We start from the raw sequence: 21,525 nt of genomic DNA, 5'->3' as shown, positions 1-21,525 counted from the left end.
TAGTTTTGGGAGATAAAATAAATTATGTAAACAAACCAGTAGAGGTGTTTAAAGGGATAACATTACTTTTATATCATTTAATTTAGTGAGCATCTTTATTGTGAAACAATGCGAAACAAAGGTGATGGAAGTTGGTCACATTTCTTTATACATTTCCAATTAAAGGTTTACTTTTACTTTACGTTTTTTATCTTAAGCAAGCGAACTTGTAATGCTTTAAGCGACCGTGAGATTTGTGCAAAGGCTTTATAAAAACAAAGCAACTTCTTAAGGCAGTTACTTGTTGAACATTTGTAAACTTTCACTTATGTTTTTGGCCCTATATTTTGACTCCTCCTTCAGTGGAAATTTAACATAGTATTCATACTTTAAACTTAAGTGTAATTTCTTTGTACTTTTTGGTTCACTCAGGTAACATGACAGTGAAATTGCCGCTATTGTAATTCTAGCGCACAATGATGGTGCTGGAACCAACTGAATATCAATGGCACTTTAGGCGATCCTGTCGTCACTGTGACGCTGCTCCAATCAGAGGACGCGAATGAAGACGCGCTCCAGTTGCTGGGTGTAAAGTGAATGACGATGCTCTGTGAATGATGTTTGTAGTCGTCTTGTAGATGTCTTTGAGTAACGTTACAGCGAAGATGTCAAGAGCAGAGGCATAGATGAGTCACCGGACAACTCTGAAGACAAGGTATGCATTGTTTTCTATGCATGTTGTGCATGCTAAGAATTCGATGTTATTGTTATGTTCTGCTATAGCATAACGCACAAGCAATATTTAATTTGCTCAACGCGTCCTAAATTGTCTTACAACAAGTAAAAAAATATGCATAATACAGCAGCTTTATATTGAATAATAGAAATTCAAAAACATTCTAAGCATGTTTATGTCAGAAGTATGATTAACTCTGTTAATAGTCACTGTAAACTGTACTCACTAAGAGCAGACAGATTAACCCCCTGTAACTGTTGCATGATGAAATTAATTAATTCTATGTGCAATATTTCTGTCTTTTATATTTGCAATTTATCCTATTTTTATATGTGTTTAGCTTTTTTTTAAAGTCACATTAATTGTGTCCAAATGTACTCTTTTCTATTACTTACTGGAGAAAACTGTTTATTCAGCTACAGTCTTTCCTTAGTGCAAATCCGATTTTTGAAGTTTTAAGCCCCTGCATAGAACAGAGTCTGCTTTATTATGGGTCTTTAATGATACTTTGTTAGCGACTGACTCTGGTGACTCTTATCCTAATTCTGTTAGACTTGACCTGATACAGGTGATCATAAAATTCTTCTATCTCGACTAGAATATTTTGTGGGCAACTAGGGAACTGTTCTTAGTTGGTTCAAATCATATTTAACAAATAGAAGTTAATCTGTTAGACTGGGTAATATTTCTTCATCGCCTGCTTAACTTTCCTGTGGAGTGCCGCAGGGTTCTAGTCTCCCACCCATACTTTTTGCTTTGTATTTACTTCCATGGGCTCTTTTCAGAAAAAAAGCATAATGTAACATTTCACTGCTATGCAGGTGATACCCAAAATTATTTACCTTTAATTATTTATGTGTTGATGAATTGAAAATGTGTTTCAAAATTTCTTATTTCTGAATGAATCAAAAACCGAAGTTATAGTCTTTGGCCCCAGTGAAAATTCAGGGACCAGAAGTATCGATCAGGACTACTATATCAAATCAGCACAGTCTTTAACTGTTTTTAAATCATCTCTTAAAACCTATTTATTCTCTTTGGCTTTCGATTCATTGTGAGTTTATGGTATGAATCTGTGGGCCGTCCTGTGTTCTGTGTCTTTGTTTGTTCAGCACTTTGGTCATCCGTGCTTGCTGTTTTTAAATGTGCTATATAAGTTACAAACTTGTAACTTACATAGGTCAATGTCAAGTAATGTCTAATATTATAAACAGTAGGAAAATTATCTAGTTTAAGACACATTTAGCAAGTCCTTAGATATGTAATCTTTGTATCCATGTTTTCTACAAAACAATGTGATTTCATTATTTTAAAAAACATACTTTTATATATATATATTGAGAGGCTCATTTCCTTTTATTCCAGCCGATCTGAACATAAAGTGATATTTGAAATATGTGCTATTCTATATATTCGTGTATGCATGTAAAAAGTTCTTATAAGTTAAAATATTAATATATTTCCTTTCATTTAAATTTTTTCCCCTTTAATCAGCTTTTAGTAAACTAATCCATCATGAGTGCCCAAGTGGAGGCAGATATCCGCACCATATCTCCTGAGATGCCGGCCATGTTTGATGGCATGAAGCTGGCTGCTGTAGCCACGGTGTTATATGTCATAGTGCGGAGCCTGAACCTGAAGTGTCCCACCGCAGCACCTGACATCACCTGTCAAGACACCCCTCTCAATCGCTACCTGCTCAAGTCTTGTCCCATTCTTACCAAAGAGTGAGTGCTGCAGCCTAGAAGGATTACTTGTCATCTTATTGCAGTCTTCTCACACATTATACAATAATACAAAATACAATAAAATGATGCAAATTTGCTGTGGAATGACTAGAAGAAATCAGGAGTACATTTTTAGTTAAATATATATTTGGATACACTTAACTATTACGCCACCTGCCCATGTCTCCAGGTACATCCCTCCCTTGTTATGGGGAAAGAGTGGACATCTCCAGACTGCTCTTTATGGGAAGATGGGAAGGGTAAAGTCCCCTAAACCTTGTGGGCTGCGTAAGTACCTGTCTATGCCAGATGGAGCCACTGCCACCTTTGACCTGTTTGAGCCACAAGGCGTCCACAGTACAGGAGGTGAGCCTGGGTTTTTCAATAGCAAAGGGATTTTTGACCCCAAAGGGGAAATCTTGATCTAAAAATATACACAGAGCTATCATATGGTTTACTCGCAAATAATCTTTTTATGCTTCATTCTTGCATTTTTAGACCTTGACAGCTTGTTATTTTCATCCACTTATGGTGTTTATGATTAAGAGGATTCCTCTGGAGAGGCAAAGGTGTTGCTCGTACTTTCACTAGGGTTTATCTGTCTCTGTCCCATCACAGAAGACATCACCATGGTGATCTGTCCTGGGATCGGTAACCATAGTGAGAAGCATTATATACGGACCTTTGTGGATTACTCACAGAAACAAGGCTACAGGTGCGCTGTGCTCAACCATCTTGGAGCACTACCAAACATCGAGCTGACTTCCCCAAGGATGTTCACCTATGGTAAGACACACTTGGCAAGCATGTTTGTTTGTTATGAAACAAGCTAACTTGTATATATACTGCATGTAATTATTACAAAAAATGAAAATTTTATATATATATATATATATATATATATATATATATATATTAATTCAGCTTTGATTATTTATTTCTAAATCACAGAAATAAATTACATTTTAAAATATAGTTATTTTAAATAGTAAAAATATTTCACTATATTACTGATTTTGCTGTATTTTGGATCAAATAAATGCAGGCTTGGTGAGCAGAGGAGACTTCTCAAAAAAGAAACATTAAAAATCATGCCGTCCAAAAACTTTTGACTGGTAGTTTATATATGTGTATATTAACAATGTCTAATTATTAAATCATATAAATTCTTTAGAATTTTAAATGATACTTTAAATAAACTTATCTTTCTATAGAAAATGTACAGCAATCACTGAATACTTATTTCTGTTATGTTTAACTATGGTTTATTAACTATGTAATACTGTGTTAAAGGTTGTACCTGGGAGTTTTCAGCCATGGTGTGCTACATTAAACGCACATTCCCACAAACTCAGCTCATCGTGGTGGGCTTCAGTCTGGGAGGGAACATCGCCTGCAAGTACCTGGGTGAGAATCCAGCCAATCAGGAGCGAGTGCTGTGCTGTGTCAGCATCTGCCAAGGATATAGTGCTTTGAGGTGAGAAAGTATTTTTTACTTATTTAAATTTGTATATCAAGTGCATATGTAATTTTGTTTTTCTGTTTTATTTGTTTGTCTTTAGGGCTCAGGAGACATTTCTACAGTGGGATCAGTGCAGGAGACTATACAACTTCCTCATGGCGGACAACATGAAAAAAATCATTCTATCTCACAGGTTAGTCCTTATTTATGTGAAATATCTGACTCTGATTGATCAATGATAATGGCCACCAAACTGCATGATTGACACTTGTTCCTGGCAACCAATTCCTTTATATTCCTAATTATCTCTTGTGAAACTGAGTCAAGTAAATCTGTCCTGTAGGGCAAGTTTATTTGGTATGAGCTCTAGCAATATGGAGGCTGCCGACCTCAGCCATCTGTATACAGCCACTTCCCTCATGCAGATTGATGACAACATTATGAGGTACTTTAAAAGCTTTCATAGGACACTTCTGACTGAATTTATATTCCTAAGATGATTCTTTTCAAAATGTATGTCTCTATTAGGAAGTTTCATGGACACAACTCCCTAAAGGAGTACTATGAGAAGGAAAGCTGTGTGCGTTATATTCACAATGTAAGTAACTTTGTTGAAAGCCAGTTATATTAAGTTATGTTGTTCTTCTGAAAACCATAATCGCATATGTCTCTCATATCAGATCAGCATTCCTCTCCTCTTGATGAACTCTTCAGATGATCCATTAGTCCATCAGTCACTGCTGAAGATACCTCGCACACTAGCAGGTATTTATAGATAAGATTTTTACTATTCTGTCTAATTCTTTCCATTTTTATCCATCTTTAGCGAGAAGAGTTGATGGATGTGTCAAGTGGCTTGTAGCAAGCAAAAAATAAGTCATTAAATATAAAGGACCTACCAAAGGAGTGTAAAAAAAAAAAAAAAAAGGTCACCTGTCTTCAACACGTATGGCCTAATAGTGCTTTTAGGCACCCATTAGAATTCTCAGCACTGCTGTGTTTCTAAGATCCTGCATTGGACACCTGTGCTGAATTTTTCAGTGCCATCTGATCTTTCCTCTGTGATTATTTATCAGATTACTTCCATCAGCTTCTTCCTTCAGCCTCAGGTGAAAGATCCAACAGAGAAGCCCATTAACAAGCCTAACTGTCTCACACTAAGGAAACATGCGACACCTAATCTTCTTGAGCTTCAACAGAAGTTAAAAGTTGATGCATTTTTAAAGTGGCCACGACAGAAGACTTTGCAGCCTCTGTTATTTAGTTTTCTAAGTATATGTTTATTTGATATTTAATGCTGTTAATTAATAATAATAATAATAATAATAATAAAGTGCATTTATAATAGGATTGAGAACCGATTCTTATTCTGGTTCAGTTATCAATAAAATAGGGCGATGTGTACTAAATACCGTTTTAAAGTACTCTGACAAAATTTCCTGCACTACAGTTGCACAATCTGAATCTACATCGTTAAAGAGCAGCACAAGATGTGCAGTCCGATTCTCAAATGAATGTCGCATAAACTGCTTTTTTTTTTTTTTTGTGAATCAAAAGCATATTCCTCTACCAGTGTAGTCTGATTTCTAAATGAATGCCTCTTGTGAGTCTGCTTTCTTTTTAGTGAGTCAAAAGTATCTTTCACAACCAAAGTAGTCTGATTTCTAAACCAATGTTTCTCGTGAGTCACTTCTTTTCAGTGACTCAAAGTCATAATGTCCAGTTTCTGAAAGAAATAATTTTATGAGTCAGTTCTTTTTATTGAATCAAAAACATACAGAACGACCAGTGTAGTTCGATTTCTGAATGAATGACTGAATTGGTTCTTTGTAGTGAAAAACTCGACAAATTGGGATCTCGCTTAGAGAGACCAATCCACTTCAGGTGTAAACTAAACGAGTCGATGCACATTGATATGCAATGATTGCATCCAGTCTCCTTCACCCCAAAAATATTCAGTACAGCGCAGCAAGTGTAGTCCAATTCCTAAAATAATGACTCTTATGAGTCAGTACTTAGTTAATCAAAAACATACATCTAGAATGAATGGCTTCCTCTAAAAAGATTGTGTAAAGACATTAAAATAGCTTTCAATGTGTACCTAAAAAATAATAAATCTGTATTGTTTCCCCACAGAAAAGAAGCAAAATGTGATCTTCGCTCTGACACTACATGGAGGTCATCTCGGCTTCTTTGAAGGTGCTGTTCTTTTTCCTCAACCTCTTTCCTGGATGGACAAAGTCATAGTCAGTTATGCCAATGCTATCTGTCAATGGGAGAAACACAGGCCACAGTGCCAGCAGGCAAAATAATGCCTTGTGCAAAACTAAGCATAACACTTGATGGTGTTCTTGTTTTCTCTGACTTGAGGTTAGATGATGGTTTCTAAAGGTCTGACTCACTAGAGCTTGCTCTGACCTTCAAGCAGGAATTTGAGAGAAAGTGTAATTAATTACACTTACCATAAGTTGAGTCAGATGTCAATGGTGTATCACTACAAAGCCTGGCAAACTGTGCAGAGGTATTCATAAAATGTTTTTGAAAAAGGTTATAGTGAACCTTGTGGAAAAACACATACTTGGTAAGAGAAGATGGTAAAGAGGTGTAGACTACTAACTGTTGTGTAACTAACACTAAGTTCACCAGATGTCATTTACATACATTTTTCTATACTATGATGTCAGCAAATCTCGAATAATAATTCATCAAATCACCTTTGTGAGATGTTACATTTTTGATTAGTTTAGAAATTGTTAATATTTAGTGATGAAAGTTCAGTAGAATTTGAACATTTCCACTTACATTTGCTTTTGAATAGTGTGTCAGGTTGCCTTATGTTATATTGACACTTTATTCCATGCTACTTTTAATTGTATCTTTTTATTGCTGCTTCAGGGCCACAGTTATTTTCATTAAAAATGTATTTAATAAATAGTTTCCTGTAGATGGAGGTGCGAAGCAATAATCTGACAATGTGTCCCATTTATTGTTGTCATTCTCTGTTGTTATACAAGACAAACATGGCAAATGATTTACTTTTAATGTAATATTAAGTCGAAATAAGAACAATGAAAGTGTTTTATTGCACTCTAGAAGTAGATTAGCTCTCTCACATATCACGTCTTGAATTTTCATTAAATAATAACCATTTAAAATCCCTTCTTGACAGTAGCTAACAACTGGAATCAGACAATATCTAATCTTAACATGTTTATTTTTATTTGAATATTCTGACTACTTTTATTTTATTTCAATTTATATTAATCATTATATATATACCACCTTTTGCTTTGATTACTGCTTTGCACACTCTTGACATTCTCTTGATGAGCTTCAAGAGGTAGTCACCTGAAATGGTTTTCACTTCACAGGTGTGCCCTGTCAGGTTTAATAAGTGTGATTTCTTGCCTTATAAATGGGGTTGGGACCATCAGTTGTGTTGTGGGTAGAAAACTGGGAAAATGAGTGGGGTTTCCGGTTCTCAATTGCAAAAAACGCAGGTAATTTGTTTCACAAAAAGCAGGAAAAATATTAGAGTAAGTATAAAAATGTTAAAATTTTAAAAAGTTAAAATGTTAAAATTTTTAGGTATGTGGATGGACTCTAAATTAACATTTGGTATTAACATTCAAAAGCTAATAGATAAATGTAAAAATAATAATATTCACAGATGGATCAAAAGATCCAGAAACTGGTAAAGCAGCTGCTGCAGTGTATATTCCTCAGTACAATATTAAAATACTAAAAAGGGCAACAGATCATATATTTGTTTTTACAAAAGAACTGATAGCTATTTCATTGGCCTTAGAATGGATAGAAGAAAAGCAGCCTAACTGTAGTGTAATATGTACAGACTCATTATCAGCTCTGCAAAGTTTAGAAAGTGGAATATCTTTAGCAAGACAAGATATTTTAAATGAAACTTTACAGAAATTATATAGCATAAAGCACTTTAGGCGTAAAGGTGAGGTGTGTGTGTTTTTTTTTTTTTTTTTTTTTTTTTTGTGGGTACCAGCCCATGTCGGAGTTAAGGGGAATGAGGAAGCTGACAAACTGGCAAAGGAGTCATTGAAAGATCCTGAGATCAATATAAGAGTACAGATGAGTAAAGCTGAAATTAAGGGGCAGATTGGGACTGAAAAAGAGGTGGCAGAGGATATGGGACAATGAAATCAGAGGAAGACATCTGTATAGTATACAAAGAAATGAGGGGGTGGTAAGAACAACTGTTAATAACAGGAAAAGGGATGTGATGATGACAAGATTACATATTGGGCATACAACACCAAATCAAAGTTTATATAAAATAGGTAAACATGAAACTGGTAGTTGCGAAAAATGTGGATATCCAGAAACAGTAAATCCTATATTACAAGAATGTAAAGCATACAATAGACTTGAATTAGTCCAGGCACTAAAGGATAGGGGTGTAAGAAATTATTCACTTAAGGAAATATTAGGAGAAGGAACAAATTATATAATACACGAGAAATTATTTACATTTTTAAATAATGGTAAAAAAGATATATATTATTATTTTTTTGCACCAAGTATATCCAACCAAGTAGTGCTCCATACTCCAATCCAGTAGGTGGCGGACAATGCACCTTTAGTTGGTTTGCCAACCGCCATTAAAACAACAGAAGAAGTTGTGTTGTGCAGCAGTCAGGTGGATACACAGCTGATAGTCCTACTGAATAGACTGTTAGAATTTGTATTATGGCAAGAAAAAAGCAGCTAAGTACAGAAAAACGATTGGCCATCATTACTTTAAGAAATGAAGGTCAGTCAGTCCGAAAAATTGGGAAAACTTTGAAAGTGTCCCCAAGTGCAGTCACAAAAACCATCAAGCGCTACAAAGAAACTGGCTCACATGCGGACCGCCACAGGAAAGGAAGACCAAGAGTCACCTCTGCTGCGGAGGATAAGTTCATCCGAGTCACCAGCCTCATAAATCGCAGGTTAACAGCAGCTCAGATTAGAGACCAGGTCAATGGCACACGGAGTTCTAGCAGCAGACACATCTCTAGAACAACTGTTAAGAGGAGACTGTGTGAATCAGGCCTTCATGGTAGAATATCTGCTAGGAAAACACTGCTAAAGAAAGGCAACAACCAGTAGAGACTTGTTTGGGCTAACGAACACAAGGAATGGACATTAGACCAGTGGAAATCTGTGCTTTGGTCTGATGAGTCCAAATTTGAGATCTTTGGTTCCAACTACCGTGTCTTTGTGCGACGCAGAAAAGGTGAACGGATGGACTCTAAATGCCTGGTTCCCACCGTGAAGCATGGAGGAGGAGGTGTGGGGTTGCTTTGCTGGTGACACTGTTGGGGATTTATTCAAAATTGAAGGCATACTGAACCAGCATGGCTACCACAGCATCTTGCAGCGGCATGCTATTCCATCCGGTTTGCGTTTAGTTGGACCATTTATTTTTCAACAGGACAATGACCCAGGGGGGCAGGGTTTCATATTTTTTTTTTTTGAAGCATCCCTGGGCGCCGCCATTGGCTAGCGGGGACCCCCACCTGCTGTTAGCATTCCATTGACTCCCATTCATTTTGGCGTCACTTTGACCGCTAATAACTTTACATCTGATGCGTTTAAAGACTCAATTTTCCTTTATTTCTAAAGAAACACGGAAATGTATAAAAGGCTCCATTACCTTGTATCTTACGTTATGGCCCCGTAGAAGCAGTTTTTGTAAAAAAAAAAAATAATAGGCGTCATAACCAGCAACTCTCCGTCGCACAGTAGAGAAATTACCGTATGGACGGGAGGAGAAGCTCGCAGACAATCTTTTACTGTCTATGAGGCTTTCGGGGGGACGTGCAGGTATAAGGTCAAGGGAGATAATTAATCGGAACACTTACCAAAATGTCCCCCTGTTCACGCTTGCCTTCTCTGTAAGATTCGGTGGGTGATTCAGATTTCTCTTGGCACAGCGATTAGAAGGCTTACAGGTTGCTCACGTGACATCTACGTCATCAACTCAGTTTGAGTCTGCGCAGTACGCCCGACCCCCAGGAAGTGCGTGCTTCTAATTGTCTCCGTTGATTCCAACGGGGTCGCTGTGTCCATTTCTTTTACTGTCTGACGATGACCCCAACCTCCAGGCTGTGTAAGGGCTATTTGACCAAGAAGGAGAGTGATGGGGTGCTACGCCAGATGACCTGGCCTCCACAGTCACCGGACCTGAACCCAATCGAGATCGTTTAGGGGTGAGCTGGACCGCAGACTGAAGGCAAAAGGGCCAACAAGTGCTAAGCATCTCTCGGGGAACTCCTTCAAGACTGTTGGAAGACCATTTTAGGTGACTACCTCTTGAAGCTCATCAAGAGAATGCCAAGAGTGTGCAAAGCAGTAATCAAAGCAAAAGGTGGCTACTTTGAAGAACCTAGAATATGACATATTTTCAGTTGTTTCACACTTCTTTATGTATATAATTCCACATGTGTTAATTCATAGTTTTGATGCCTTCAGTGTGAATCTACAATTTTCATAGTCATGAAAATAAAGAAAACTCTTTGAATGAGAGGGTGTCCAAACTCTTGGTCTGTACTGTGTGTGTGTGTATATATATTAACAACAACAATAATATATACTATATTTAAGTTGTTTTATTTGCAAACACCTTATAAAATGAACAGAAAACATGGTGATATCATCTGGTCAGGCTGACTTTGTCTAAAGGTTAAGCTTCATTTTTAATGACTTCAGTTTCAAGTCTTTTTTGTACCCAATTTGTGGAAACCGCTATCATTTGTACATCTTATTTTCTAGAAATAGACAGATTTAGCACTCAAGAACAATGTTTGACATTCCAAAAGGTTTTTATTTGTTTTCTTTTACATGAAAATACATGATAATGTAATAAAGTGTGCACTTAATTTATAATGAACATTTATGTACTCACTTTAACAATCTATAGAAAGTTTGCCATTCAAAACATAACATATTCTTATAGCTATGACTGGGTTGTGTATTTTTCCATTCTTGCTTAATAATAGAAACAACAGAGATGTCTGGACTCTGTCATCTCTCATCTGTTTCAAAACAATATCTATTTTTCGGGTTAAATCTGAAGATGGGGCCCTGTCTGAGATTAGTAAGGAATGTCAAGCACTCCAATAGAACGCTGAGTCACAGGGAACTAACTGATCGTATCTGTTTCCTTCCTCTTTAATGACATCTAGAGACTTTTCCAGTAAGTTGACTGTATGGTATGGGAAAAAGTTTCTGGGTTCACTTTCAGAAAACAAAAACACGTTCGATCATTCGTTAATACAATAAAACTAAAATAACACACAGTAGCTTTCTTGTCCGGCAACAAATAAAAAGTGCTTAGTCGAAAAGTTTTGCTGCTGTGTCCTTGCCGTCATATTTGGCACCATTCCCATTGAAGTCTGAAGGTAGGATTTCAGCATCGAACTCCTTGAAGTAGTTCTCCAGCTCATCACCATGAACAAACACCTTCAAAGACACAGAAAGTCAAAACCACTTTCTCATCCATCATAAATAAAATGATTCATCATCCTGTTTTCCACAAATACTGTCCAACACAATTTACCCTTTCCAACAGTTTGCTCTTCATCAGGGGTTTGACCACATTGTAGGTGGTGGTGAAGTACCAGGGCTGGTGGATAAAGTGCACAGCTTTGAAACGTGCTGGGAAAGAGTCCTGCCAAACACAAGAAACGGCAAATATTAAGATGTGGAAAGATTAATATTAATGTAATAGATTAATAGACTACAAACTAAAGAATCTTCAATTGCTGCAAAATCAGTCATGGTATGCTGTCATATTAGGCTAATACTGCCACTTGGTGGTGTGAATGCAGCAATACATAAAAGTACATAATTACTAATTTCATTGTAGAAATGCACTTTTAGCAATTGATCATTATAAATTTAATATTAATTTAATTTGTATTTTAAACAGATATATATATATATATATTCAGTTATAAAATTATGCGTAGGTAAGTATTACTGAATGCACCTTTAAGATCTAATACAGGGAGCTATTTTTTATCAAATGCAACATGAAATGTACCTGCAACATGTCCACCATTTTCTTCAGCTCTGTAGGCTTGATGCCAGAAGCTTGCTGCATTGTGAAACCTTTAAAGTTTTCGATGATGCAAAACCCGTTGATCTGAGTCTCTTCATTTTCCAGAAGCTTCTCCAGGATCACACAATAGGCTCTGAGGATCTGGATCATACACAATGTCAATACACGTGACACATTTTTGGGGTATTTTAATGCATCCTTGCGGATTAAAAGTATAAATTTCTTCAAAAAATGGACCTTAACATTTTTGATCGGTAGAGTATTTTTTTTTAGGGGAAGTCGTGGCCTAATGGTTAGAGAGTCGGACTCCCAATCGAAAGGTTGTGAGTTCGAGTCCCGGGCCGGCAGGAATTGTGGGTTGGGGGAGTGCATGTACAGTTCTCTCTCCACCTTCAATACCACGACTTAGGTGCCCTTGAGCAAGGCACCGAACCCCCAACTGCTCCCCGGGCGCCGCAGCATAAATGGCTGCCCACTGCTCCGGGTGTGTGCTCACAGTGTGTGTGTGTTCACTGCTCTGTGTGTGTGCATTTCGGATGGGTTAAATGGAGAGCACAAATTCTCACAAATTCTTTTTTACCAAATACTTGGCTGAATGTCATGTCACTTTCACTTTTTTTCACTTTTTTTTAATTAACACAATAAAAAACAAAAACACAAACTTACTACTAGTTCAGCCTATTATCATTTAAAAAAAAAACACCTCATCAAAAGTGATCTCCTCATAATCCCAGTTCTCAATGTTGAAGAGCAGCACCACACGGCCGTATTTATCTCTGCTGGACAGGATCCCTGGGTAACCAGCCTCAATGGTGCTGCGGACAGCCTCTGGGGTCAAGTTTTCAAATAGTTCAGGGTAATCCCGCCTGAAGCGCACATAACCTACAGGACAATAAAACCAATAGTAGTGTCTCAGGGCGAGCAGCATTCTGGTGGTAGCAACTATAAAAATAAAAACCCTTTGGCAAAACTATTTACCCTTCATAAGTTCATAGGCCCTGTTAACTTCATATTTTCTGGCACGGATGAACCTCACCAGCACGATATCGGGTTTGTCCCCAAAAGTGTCCTGAACACCTTTAGCGAGGTCGTCTCCAGAATCCGCCTTCTCTTTGATAATACCTCTGAGCTCCTTTACGGCTGACTCTCGCTTCTCATCGGTCTCATTTAGCTCATCTTTAGCCTACAACAACATCACAATTTGAAATATTCATAAAAACACAATTTACTTGTAAAGTAGCAGTTTTTTTAGACAGTCAGAATGTGCAGTGAAGCCTGCTAATATGATAGGAGATGCTTAGTGGTAACTGGATTTTTCTCAAAAAATATTGTGCGAAATGTGCCACAGTGATGCTATAGAAGGCTGCTAGGTTATTACTAGGGTGTTTATTTTGTGTGGTCACCATGTGGTTAAATAAGCGATATCAAACAAGTTGCAGTGCGTATATTGGGATGGCTGTGATTCGGAAATCACAACGTGCCGATATACAGCAATATTGTACTGCTACAACTGTGATATTGCATTTATACAACAGTTCAATGGCATGAGTGTGTAGTCTTTAAAATCCTTCTTTTGTGCAGTACTACTTCCTTTACTGCTGACTAACTCATAAAAACATTTCTCTTGTTGTCGTCTTATGTAATGTCAATGTGAGTTCTGTTATCACTTATTCCTCTCAGCCAATCAGATTCGAGGACCAGAAAGAAATGTTGTATAATATTTAACAATAGCAATGCTTTACTAACTTAATTTTAAATTTGCTATAGTAAATTCATATTTAGACATTGCATTGTTTAATCTAAATGTGTATATTTTATACTTTCTAAAGACTTGCTCACACCTTCTGCACCGTGTGGTCGGGTATTTGTGCACAGGGTCCGAACACCGGCCCGTGATCTTTGACTGTGAGGTGCTCCAGCTTAGCCCTGAGGGCCTGCTCCTCCTCGGACACCATCCGGAATGTTCCACTCTATGAAAAGTTATGGAGAAAGACTTATGAAAAGATCCTAATCCTGAGTTTGAGCAAACACTTTAGTTCAGTAGCCCGAATCAATGGAAGCTAGTGTGGGCCGGTGCTAAGCTCACTCACATGAACTGCGTAAAGCCTAGTAAACCCGGTCTGAGAATGGGGATAAGCTGCTAATGTACGTAGCTCTATCCCTAAACACTAAGATCCGCCTTGTTCTTAAAACATTTGTTCACCAAATGAGTAATGGTTTGGAGGAACCTGGGTGAGATCACATGTTGGTGACATAACGGGGTCTTAAGACTTCAATAGGAAATACTTTGTTTCACTGATGGAAACATTTGTAAAGGTTTTCTCTCATTCTTATATAATTTAGTCTATAAGCAAATGCAACACTGAATGTGGTTTTACTGTTAATAAAGGTGAAAAAATGTACTTACAACAACAGCCATTGCTTCAGATGCTCGGTGCAACTTTCTGTGAAAAGACAATGATCACAAGGAAAATGCTTCGACTCCAACAAAAAATTATTTTTATGACATACAGGCATGAGACATTATAAAAGCTTAATGGCTTGTTAAAACTTTTTATCATAATAAATATACTTAGCATTAAATTCATATTCTTATTAGGTTGATGAACCAATGTTATCTGTATATTTTAATTCAAAACAGGTTGTCTAAATATTAATTTAATTAGAAACAATCACTGAAAGCAGGGATTTTAAAACACATTTTGATGCTCAGGTCCCAAATGATGATGATTTCCCTTATTTTATTTTATAAAATGTTATATGCATAAACACCCAATTATACTGTTTGACAGAAAAATTAAGCATAATATAATAAAGAAAACATGTAGTTTTAGAAATGAAATACGTGGCCTTGTATTGTCATTGTACTTTTGTACCCACTATTACACAGTAATAAAATACTAAAATAATAAATCTTTTAAATGTAATAATATAAAATAGTCTTTAAGATTTTATCTTCTTTAATCGACTTAAGGAAGTTTTGATATTTGTACTGGAAAATAACACTAAAATACTAAGATATTACTGAAATGAAATATTACCAATTGAATTGTAATAAGGCCAATTTTATAACAATAAAATAGAAATAAAAAAATATTAAGCATGTTTAAAACCTTGTTAATATGTTAACTTTGAAGTTTTCTAGTAAAAAAATAAATAAATTGTGGACTCTCAAGAAACACTTTGCATCCACCTGGGAGTCCCCGAAGTTCAATTTTAAAAGCAGATTACCAAAGGGTAATCTGAGACATTGGGTTTTAAAACTGGGACATTTCTTGCTATATCACAAGCATTCAAGCAGGGCTGTTACATGATAGTCTCCATTAGTCTGACATGATGAGGTAAAAATTGCACCAACTGCAAAAGCTGAAAGTGAAAAAATCTCCCAGATTACTTTAATTCAATCTACCTAATTACAACCACCAACACTTTAAAATAATAGAGAATTAACCATCATCATCATTCATATTTTAAAAGTTTCCCAAACTTGAGCAATGTACATTCTTAATGATATAACACATCCCACGCTCTATCCTAGGAAACAACACTTACCTGACACAATGCGGTGCCGCTCAAGCCACCAGAACTGAGTGAGGTGAGGAACAGCAGGCTGCAATAATTTGTAGTGTGACCTGTGATGGATTAACAGCGTCATATGGATTATGCAGAAGAGATTTGATGTTAATCAGCCAAAAACATTGAGGAAAACACCAAAGAGAACATTGACCAATAGCCCTCAGCCAATAGCATCATGACTCTCATATTTTAATCAAGAGCAACCTTCCCTGACCCCAAACACATTGTATAATAAAAAAAAAAAAGAATGGGGAGTTTATGAGAAAGACTGTGTCAGAAATATGAGTTGTTAACAATATTAGAGGTTAAATGTGAGGGAGGGTTTAGCAATCCACTGACCAATAAGATTTGACTGGATTCCAGCACCAATGAAAATGATGTGCTGGCAATGTGAATGGTTTCTGGAAATAGACCTTGAACACAAAGCCTTATTAAAATGCCAAGATGGACATTTTCATTAGGTGAAAAAATAATGCATAAATTTAAAACATTAAACCTTTTAGAAATTCTACATATAAATAGCTAATCAAGTTAATATATATATGTTTGTACATTTAACAATACTCTTATAATGGCTGGATAGAAAAAAAAAAGTCTAGTTTCTGTAGTTTATGTTAATTTGGTTTATGTATTAGTTTAGGTCATCTCACAAAAATCTCAAGACAGTACTCAAAATTCAGTTTTAGTTGTAAGCAGCCAGAATGATTGTATTCCACCCTCAAACGTCACTGCAATGTTTCCCACTGATACATTGATCGTGGGGTGGCCATAATCCTGTAAAGCAGGATTTAGCCTTTGAATGTGAGGGTCTGGATTACTAAAGCAGTGATTGCAGCACAATGGTCGTCTCTGTGCTACCAGAGCTGCTCAGCTTTCATTTTACGTCTGTTGGGTAAAGGCACAGTTGACAGACAATACATTTGAAGATTCATTATTATGCAGCTATATTATTTCAGCCAAGCCAGAATCTTTAGATCAATAAACATATACATGACAATTTATAAAACCCATTACATCACAGTTTCAATCCAACCTTGGTCATGTGCTGCCAAATTAGAGCTTGCATCACACTGTAGTCTATTAAAAACCAAAATACTAGATTCAAAGTTTTGAAATGTACATCTTGAGCAAAGAAAAGAGTAAAAGCAGTTACACTTAGTCACTGGGGCCAAGAGAGGCATTACATGGGTTGGACCAAAATGTAGTCCTATTTACTAATAAATTAGGTGATGATGTAGTTTCAGCTATTCTTTCTTCTGTTGCACAAAACAGAAGAAATTTTTGAAGAATGTTGTTAACCATACAGTTGACGGCAGCCATTGACTTCCAGTAGGGTGGGTGATGAACCAGCAGACACCATCACTGGTAGAAATTTAGCAACAAGTAGAAATTTAGATCTATCGTCTATATCTTGATGCTGCTGTGCTACATTGTCACCAAAATGCTTTGATTACACATTTTTAACATTGCTGTTTAAAAACAAGTGATTTTAAGCCATTGAAACACAATCTGCAGTTAAAGAGAACTCATTTTGCTTTATGCACACGCTGTCAGAGAGGCACACATGTTAAGATGCATGTGCAAGAATATTTATTCAAATTGTCAAATTTAAGAAGTTGTTTTCTTAATTTGCAGAGCGTTGAGAAAGTGAAATTTGATATTGACACTGGTAAAAAGAGAATTATGAAATTTCTATTGCTTTAAAAAGCTTTAGCTCATAAAGACCATATTTAAAGCAAAAATAACAATATTGTGATCTGTTTGGTTAGCAACATTTTTTCAAATATCTTTTGTGCTCAATGCAAGATATTCATACAGATTTGGAACAAGAGGAGAGTTAATGACAGAATTTTATATTTGTATTTTTATGTTAACTATCCCTTTTAGGTGCTGTCACATTTACTATTGTTTAGTGAATTGTTTTTGGTTAAATCAAATCATTTCAACATTATCTTGAATTGTGCATGAGGGCAAAAAAGTTTTCACTTACTTGTGCTCAAATATTACACACAAATTTCCTACTTGGTTTGACAGTGACTTATTTTTTGCAGAAATTCCACTACCTACCTTGAAAGAAATACTATAAACTGATTTGGAGTTCAAGATTTTCCCCCCCCCATAATCTTTATTTAAACATTTCATATTTAAAGTTTTTGCATGACAGTACTTTTTGGATGAACAGCACTGTCAGTATGACACCATATGAATATAGTGCGAACTAGTAGCATAATGTCATTAACAATACACATTAATAATATTAATGATACAAATTAAGACTCACAATGGAGTCATTAATTAAAATACAGTCTGTGTAAATTTAGAAACCTGTTATTAACTTTAATATTCAAAATCCATTAATATACAATCATCTTTTAAGTCAAAGTTTAAGTTATTTAAATAAACTTTTCAAGTGCTAGGTAAATGTTCTACAACATTTCCATGTATTTCCTAATTGTATGTTAACATGTTTAGAAAAGTTGGAGGTTTAAATAACATTAACCAACAAAGACAGTTCCTAGCATTGAGGTTGGCATCATTATCCTAACTCTTGGTCTTAGGGGCTGCAGTCCATTATGTTTTCTGGCCAGTACTGGTCCTCCATGTAGTGCTCAAGGTTGTTGTTGGGGTTTGAGGTATGGGCCGTGTTTAAATCCTTGGACTGTATGTATTTTTCCCACTGGTCCTCTACCAGCTTGTACAGGTCCATGGCAGCACAAGCATCCTCTACAGAGCAGTGACCAATTCTTCCAGACTAAAAAGAAAAATCCAGTATATAAACATCAGGCAGCAAGTAAAGAGAAAACACATCAAGCTTGATGCTCCAACTTTGTCTCATGAAAAAAGCCGATCAGCTACACAGTCCTACCTGTATTGTCCTATTGAGAAGTTCCTGAGACAGTTTCTTCAAAGAGACATTGCATCTAGTGGAGGTGTTATACAACCCTCGCAGCAATATACAGGAACAGGTATCCCTAATCATTTGTGGTGGGACGGAGATGTCAAGAACCTGGAAATCATTAAATAAGGCGTGGCCCACAATAATCTTCCCAGTGAGGATGTTGACGATCTAAAAAAAAGAGACAGCAATAGTCTATGAAATACAGTAGCCATTTATGAACAGAGCTCAACAATTAGTATATTAACCTTTTCCAAAAATTTCTATATTTACACACACACACACACACACACACACACACACACAGATATATATTCACACACAAACTTAATCCTTAAAAACAATGTAACTAGTGTATTGAAAGCTTAAATGTTAATAAAAAAAACAGCTTTCATGATTTGAACAGTAATTTATGGTCTTAACTGTAAAGACATCATGTACATCATGATACATAAAAAATACAAATATAGAATATATTCTTAATCAAATCTAGTAGGCTATAATATATATTTTAGAAAAAAAAATAATATTAGTAAGAAACAATGTAACGGATACAAATAAGTAATTTATATTTATTTTTAAAACAGTTATTATTGTTACTGTAAATTATATAAAAGTAAACAAATGAAAAACTATAAAAAAAATAAGAGTAAAATGTACCATACTTAAAAATTATATTTTTTTAAATCTATTATTTGTTAATCGTTTAATTTACGTTACTCAATATTAATATAAACCTTAGCTTAAATAATATTAAATACATACATTTTTGTAAAAAAAAAAAAAAAAACACATACACATACATATATATATATATATATATATATAATCTTTTTTTAAAAATTACAATTTGCAGGGCAATTAAACAGCTGAACTACTGGCTTTTCTGTACCAGCTGGGGAAAAATCCCCTATTGTTTAAAACTACTATACAATATAAAATTAAGACCGAGCATATAAACCCACTTGAACAGAACAGAAATTGTATATACAGTGCAGTTAGGTATGGAGCCTCCTCACCTCATTCTGAGCGTCCTCAAAAGCCACTGCCTGTTGTAAATGATGTTTCCTAATGCCACTCCATCTTGTGCGGTAGTCTGTGACTGGATTCCGAGGCAAAATATATCTATCATACAAAACACTACCATAATAATTTACTATACTACAGCGTGCCACTTCACTACACTTGCCCCCAGTTCCAGTGCCCACCATTTCACAGTCCATAGCTACAAGCTTAGAGTGGTCTATTCCCACACATGGTGAACTCCTGCCACTACTGGGAGGACTGGATTCAGAAGAAAAGCCACTGTCCACCTCCCAGCTGTTCCAGAGAGGTGATGCAGACTCAGCTTCACCAGTCAGTGTATAAGGAGTTATTCTAGGCCTTTTGAATTGCACATAATTTGACTGTTCAGATACAGAGTCTGAAACATCTCTATGTTTAACACACTCCGTCTTGTTTTCCAAATGCTCATCTAACTTTCTTTTCTTTCCTCGTTTTTGTTCAAATGAGACCTCATGGGATTCAGTTGTGGATTTTTTCAGTTTATTCTTTTTTCTTCGTTTTTTAGTTTGATGAGAAATAGTGCTCGTTTCTTCGTTGGTGGATGACAAGATACTTCGGTCCACTCCATTACTGGTGGAGTATCTCCAGGGTGAATCTGACATTATGTCACCATGTAGTTTTACATCTGTCAAAAAAAAGATACTTTTGTCAAAGTTACAGTATCTGTGTCCTTATAGAGATCAATGGCGAATAATACCCAAGATGCATCATGGAAGAATTATACAACTTGCAAGTAACCAAGTTAAGATACATGAACAACATTAACTCAATATTTGACTACATAATCCATCTAAAGAAAGAAGATGGTTGGAAAGTGTCAATTATTTACCGCTTTATTAGATTTAAATCGTGATCGTGACCATTCAGTACAGTCACTTAGCACTGGCTAGCTAACCATTCAACACAGAAACAATAACGTTATCAGTCGCGTTTTACGTTTAATAACAACACAACCCCTAAATGATATTACATTGTAAAATATTCCAGCAAAAAGACTTATAAGCGTTGTAATACTTGAATAATTTACACATTTAGCACATACCTCTGCGTACACGTGTTTTCGGTGAGAAGCAGGGCTACGAGAACATGCCGAGGCAAGACCCAAATCCAGCGATTTGATTGGTCGAGCCGTCTCGACATTTTGCACTCTGATTGGTCAAAACAAATGCCAGCGCAAAGTTCCTCCCCCCGGGGTTCCTTCTTCTTCTTCTTTGTTTTTAACGGCGGTTGGCAACCAGCTTTAGGTGCATTACCGCCACCTTCTGCTCCGGAGTGTGAATCAGACAATAGGCTTACGATCTAGTTTCCACATGAAAAAAAAAAAAAAAAATTTATAACACCTTGACACAATCATTCATCACCCAACACACTTTCCCATATCCCTGTTTATCCTCATAATCTATTAAACAAACCTGTTTCCCTTAAGAAAGTTAACAATATTCTAACCTGTGCTCTGTCACCTATGCTCAACAATCCTTTTAATGTTAATTCCTGAACCCCTAATTCCCTCAAATTATTCTCCATTATCACTCTCTGTTCCTCATACCTCCTACATCTTATAATTACGTGCTCCACTGACTCCTCTTCTTGACACCACTCACACAAGCCTGTCTCGTGTTTTCCTATCATTTTCAGTGATTTGTTTAACGCACCGTGCCCCAACCTTAATCTTGTCATTATAGTTTCCTCTCTCCTGTACCCACCACCTAACCTAGTTATTTTTACACTCTTTTGAATTTGATATAAATGCCTTCCTTTCTCCTCTCTGTCCCACCTTTCTTGCCACATTTGGTTAGTTTTTTCCCAGATGATACTTTTGACCTCTGCTTTACTTATTTTAATTTGCATTTCTATATTTCCCTTCTTTAAAGCCTTCTTTGCCAATTCATCCACCTGCTCATTCCCTTTCACCCCTACATGTGCTGGAACCCACATAAATTGAACCTGTCCTCCTTGATTTGCTATCCTTGTTACTGATTGAAGGACTTCATATAACACATCCTGACG

At 36.2% G+C, this 21,525-nt stretch overlaps 3 protein-coding genes across 4 annotated transcripts; 1 reads left to right on the top strand and 2 right to left on the bottom strand.

The window, feature by feature from the left end:
• Positions 1 to 552: 552 nt before the first annotated feature.
• On the top strand, positions 553 to 7,128 carry abhd2b (abhydrolase domain containing 2, acylglycerol lipase b). Of its 2 annotated transcripts, none has more exons than XM_059536082.1 (10): positions 553 to 694; positions 2,210 to 2,442; positions 2,633 to 2,808; positions 3,064 to 3,228; positions 3,736 to 3,919; positions 4,005 to 4,097; positions 4,248 to 4,349; positions 4,433 to 4,502; positions 4,585 to 4,669; positions 6,041 to 7,128. In XM_059536082.1, the coding sequence occupies exons 2-10, from the start codon at positions 2,231 to 2,233 to the stop codon at positions 6,214 to 6,216; spliced, it is 1,263 nt and encodes a 420-aa protein (XP_059392065.1). In that variant the 5' UTR covers positions 553 to 694; positions 2,210 to 2,230; the 3' UTR covers positions 6,217 to 7,128. The 2 variants fall into 2 exon arrangements, with proteins under 2 accessions (XP_059392065.1, XP_059392063.1); XM_059536080.1 differs by having other exon boundaries at positions 3,061 to 3,228; positions 6,041 to 7,126.
• A 3,593-nt stretch (positions 7,129 to 10,721) lies between these two features.
• Positions 10,722 to 15,651, bottom strand: rlbp1b (retinaldehyde binding protein 1b). The gene is made up of 8 exons (XM_059536073.1): positions 15,534 to 15,651; positions 14,389 to 14,425; positions 13,823 to 13,951; positions 12,960 to 13,164; positions 12,685 to 12,863; positions 11,964 to 12,122; positions 11,478 to 11,588; positions 10,722 to 11,380 (listed from the first exon to the last, which is right to left on the bottom strand). Exons 2-8 carry the CDS (start codon positions 14,398 to 14,400, stop codon positions 11,252 to 11,254), a joined length of 924 nt encoding a protein of 307 aa, XP_059392056.1. The 5' UTR covers positions 14,401 to 14,425; positions 15,534 to 15,651; the 3' UTR covers positions 10,722 to 11,251.
• A 1,747-nt stretch (positions 15,652 to 17,398) lies between these two features.
• LOC132124913 (apoptosis-enhancing nuclease-like) lies at positions 17,399 to 20,688 on the bottom strand. Its single transcript, XM_059536071.1, has 4 exons — positions 20,561 to 20,688; positions 19,473 to 20,143; positions 18,424 to 18,624; positions 17,399 to 18,309 (listed from the first exon to the last, which is right to left on the bottom strand). Exons 2-4 carry the CDS (start codon positions 20,118 to 20,120, stop codon positions 18,112 to 18,114), a joined length of 1,047 nt encoding a protein of 348 aa, XP_059392054.1. The 5' UTR covers positions 20,121 to 20,143; positions 20,561 to 20,688; the 3' UTR covers positions 17,399 to 18,111.
• Between the last annotated feature and the right edge of the window lie 837 nt (positions 20,689 to 21,525).

This window comes from Carassius carassius, chromosome 43, assembly GCF_963082965.1.
Source record: "Carassius carassius chromosome 43, fCarCar2.1, whole genome shotgun sequence".
NCBI lineage: Eukaryota > Metazoa > Chordata > Actinopteri > Cypriniformes > Cyprinidae > Carassius > Carassius carassius.
The sequence above is the reverse complement of the archived record's forward strand: the minus strand, read 5'-3'. Positions and strand labels throughout refer to the sequence as shown.

Excerpts from the sequence above, each read along its gene's own strand:
- abhd2b (XM_059536080.1), top strand. The coding sequence starts at position 2,231 with ATGAGTGCCCAAGTGGAGGCAGATATCCGCACCATATCTCCTGAGATG. Across the intron at positions 3,920-4,004 it reads CAAGGATATAGTGCTTTGAG|GGCTCAGGAGACATTTCTAC; the intron begins GTGAGAAAGTAT and ends GTTTGTCTTTAG. Across the intron at positions 4,098-4,247 it reads AAAATCATTCTATCTCACAG|GGCAAGTTTATTTGGTATGA; the intron begins GTTAGTCCTTAT and ends TCTGTCCTGTAG.
- LOC132124913 (XM_059536071.1), bottom strand. The coding sequence starts at position 20,120 with ATGTCAGATTCACCCTGGAGATACTCCACCAGTAATGGAGTGGACCGA. Across the intron at positions 18,625-19,472 it reads TTGAGGACGCTCAGAATGAG|ATCGTCAACATCCTCACTGG; the intron begins GTGAGGAGGCTC and ends TCTTTTTTTTAG. Across the intron at positions 18,310-18,423 it reads TTCTCAATAGGACAATACAG|TCTGGAAGAATTGGTCACTG; the intron begins GTAGGACTGTGT and ends TTTTCTTTTTAG.
- rlbp1b (XM_059536073.1), bottom strand. Across the intron at positions 11,589-11,963 it reads AAATGGTGGACATGTTGCAG|GACTCTTTCCCAGCACGTTT; the intron begins GTACATTTCATG and ends TGTGTTTGGCAG. Across the intron at positions 11,381-11,477 it reads AGAGCAAACTGTTGGAAAGG|GTGTTTGTTCATGGTGATGA; the intron begins GTAAATTGTGTT and ends GTGTCTTTGAAG.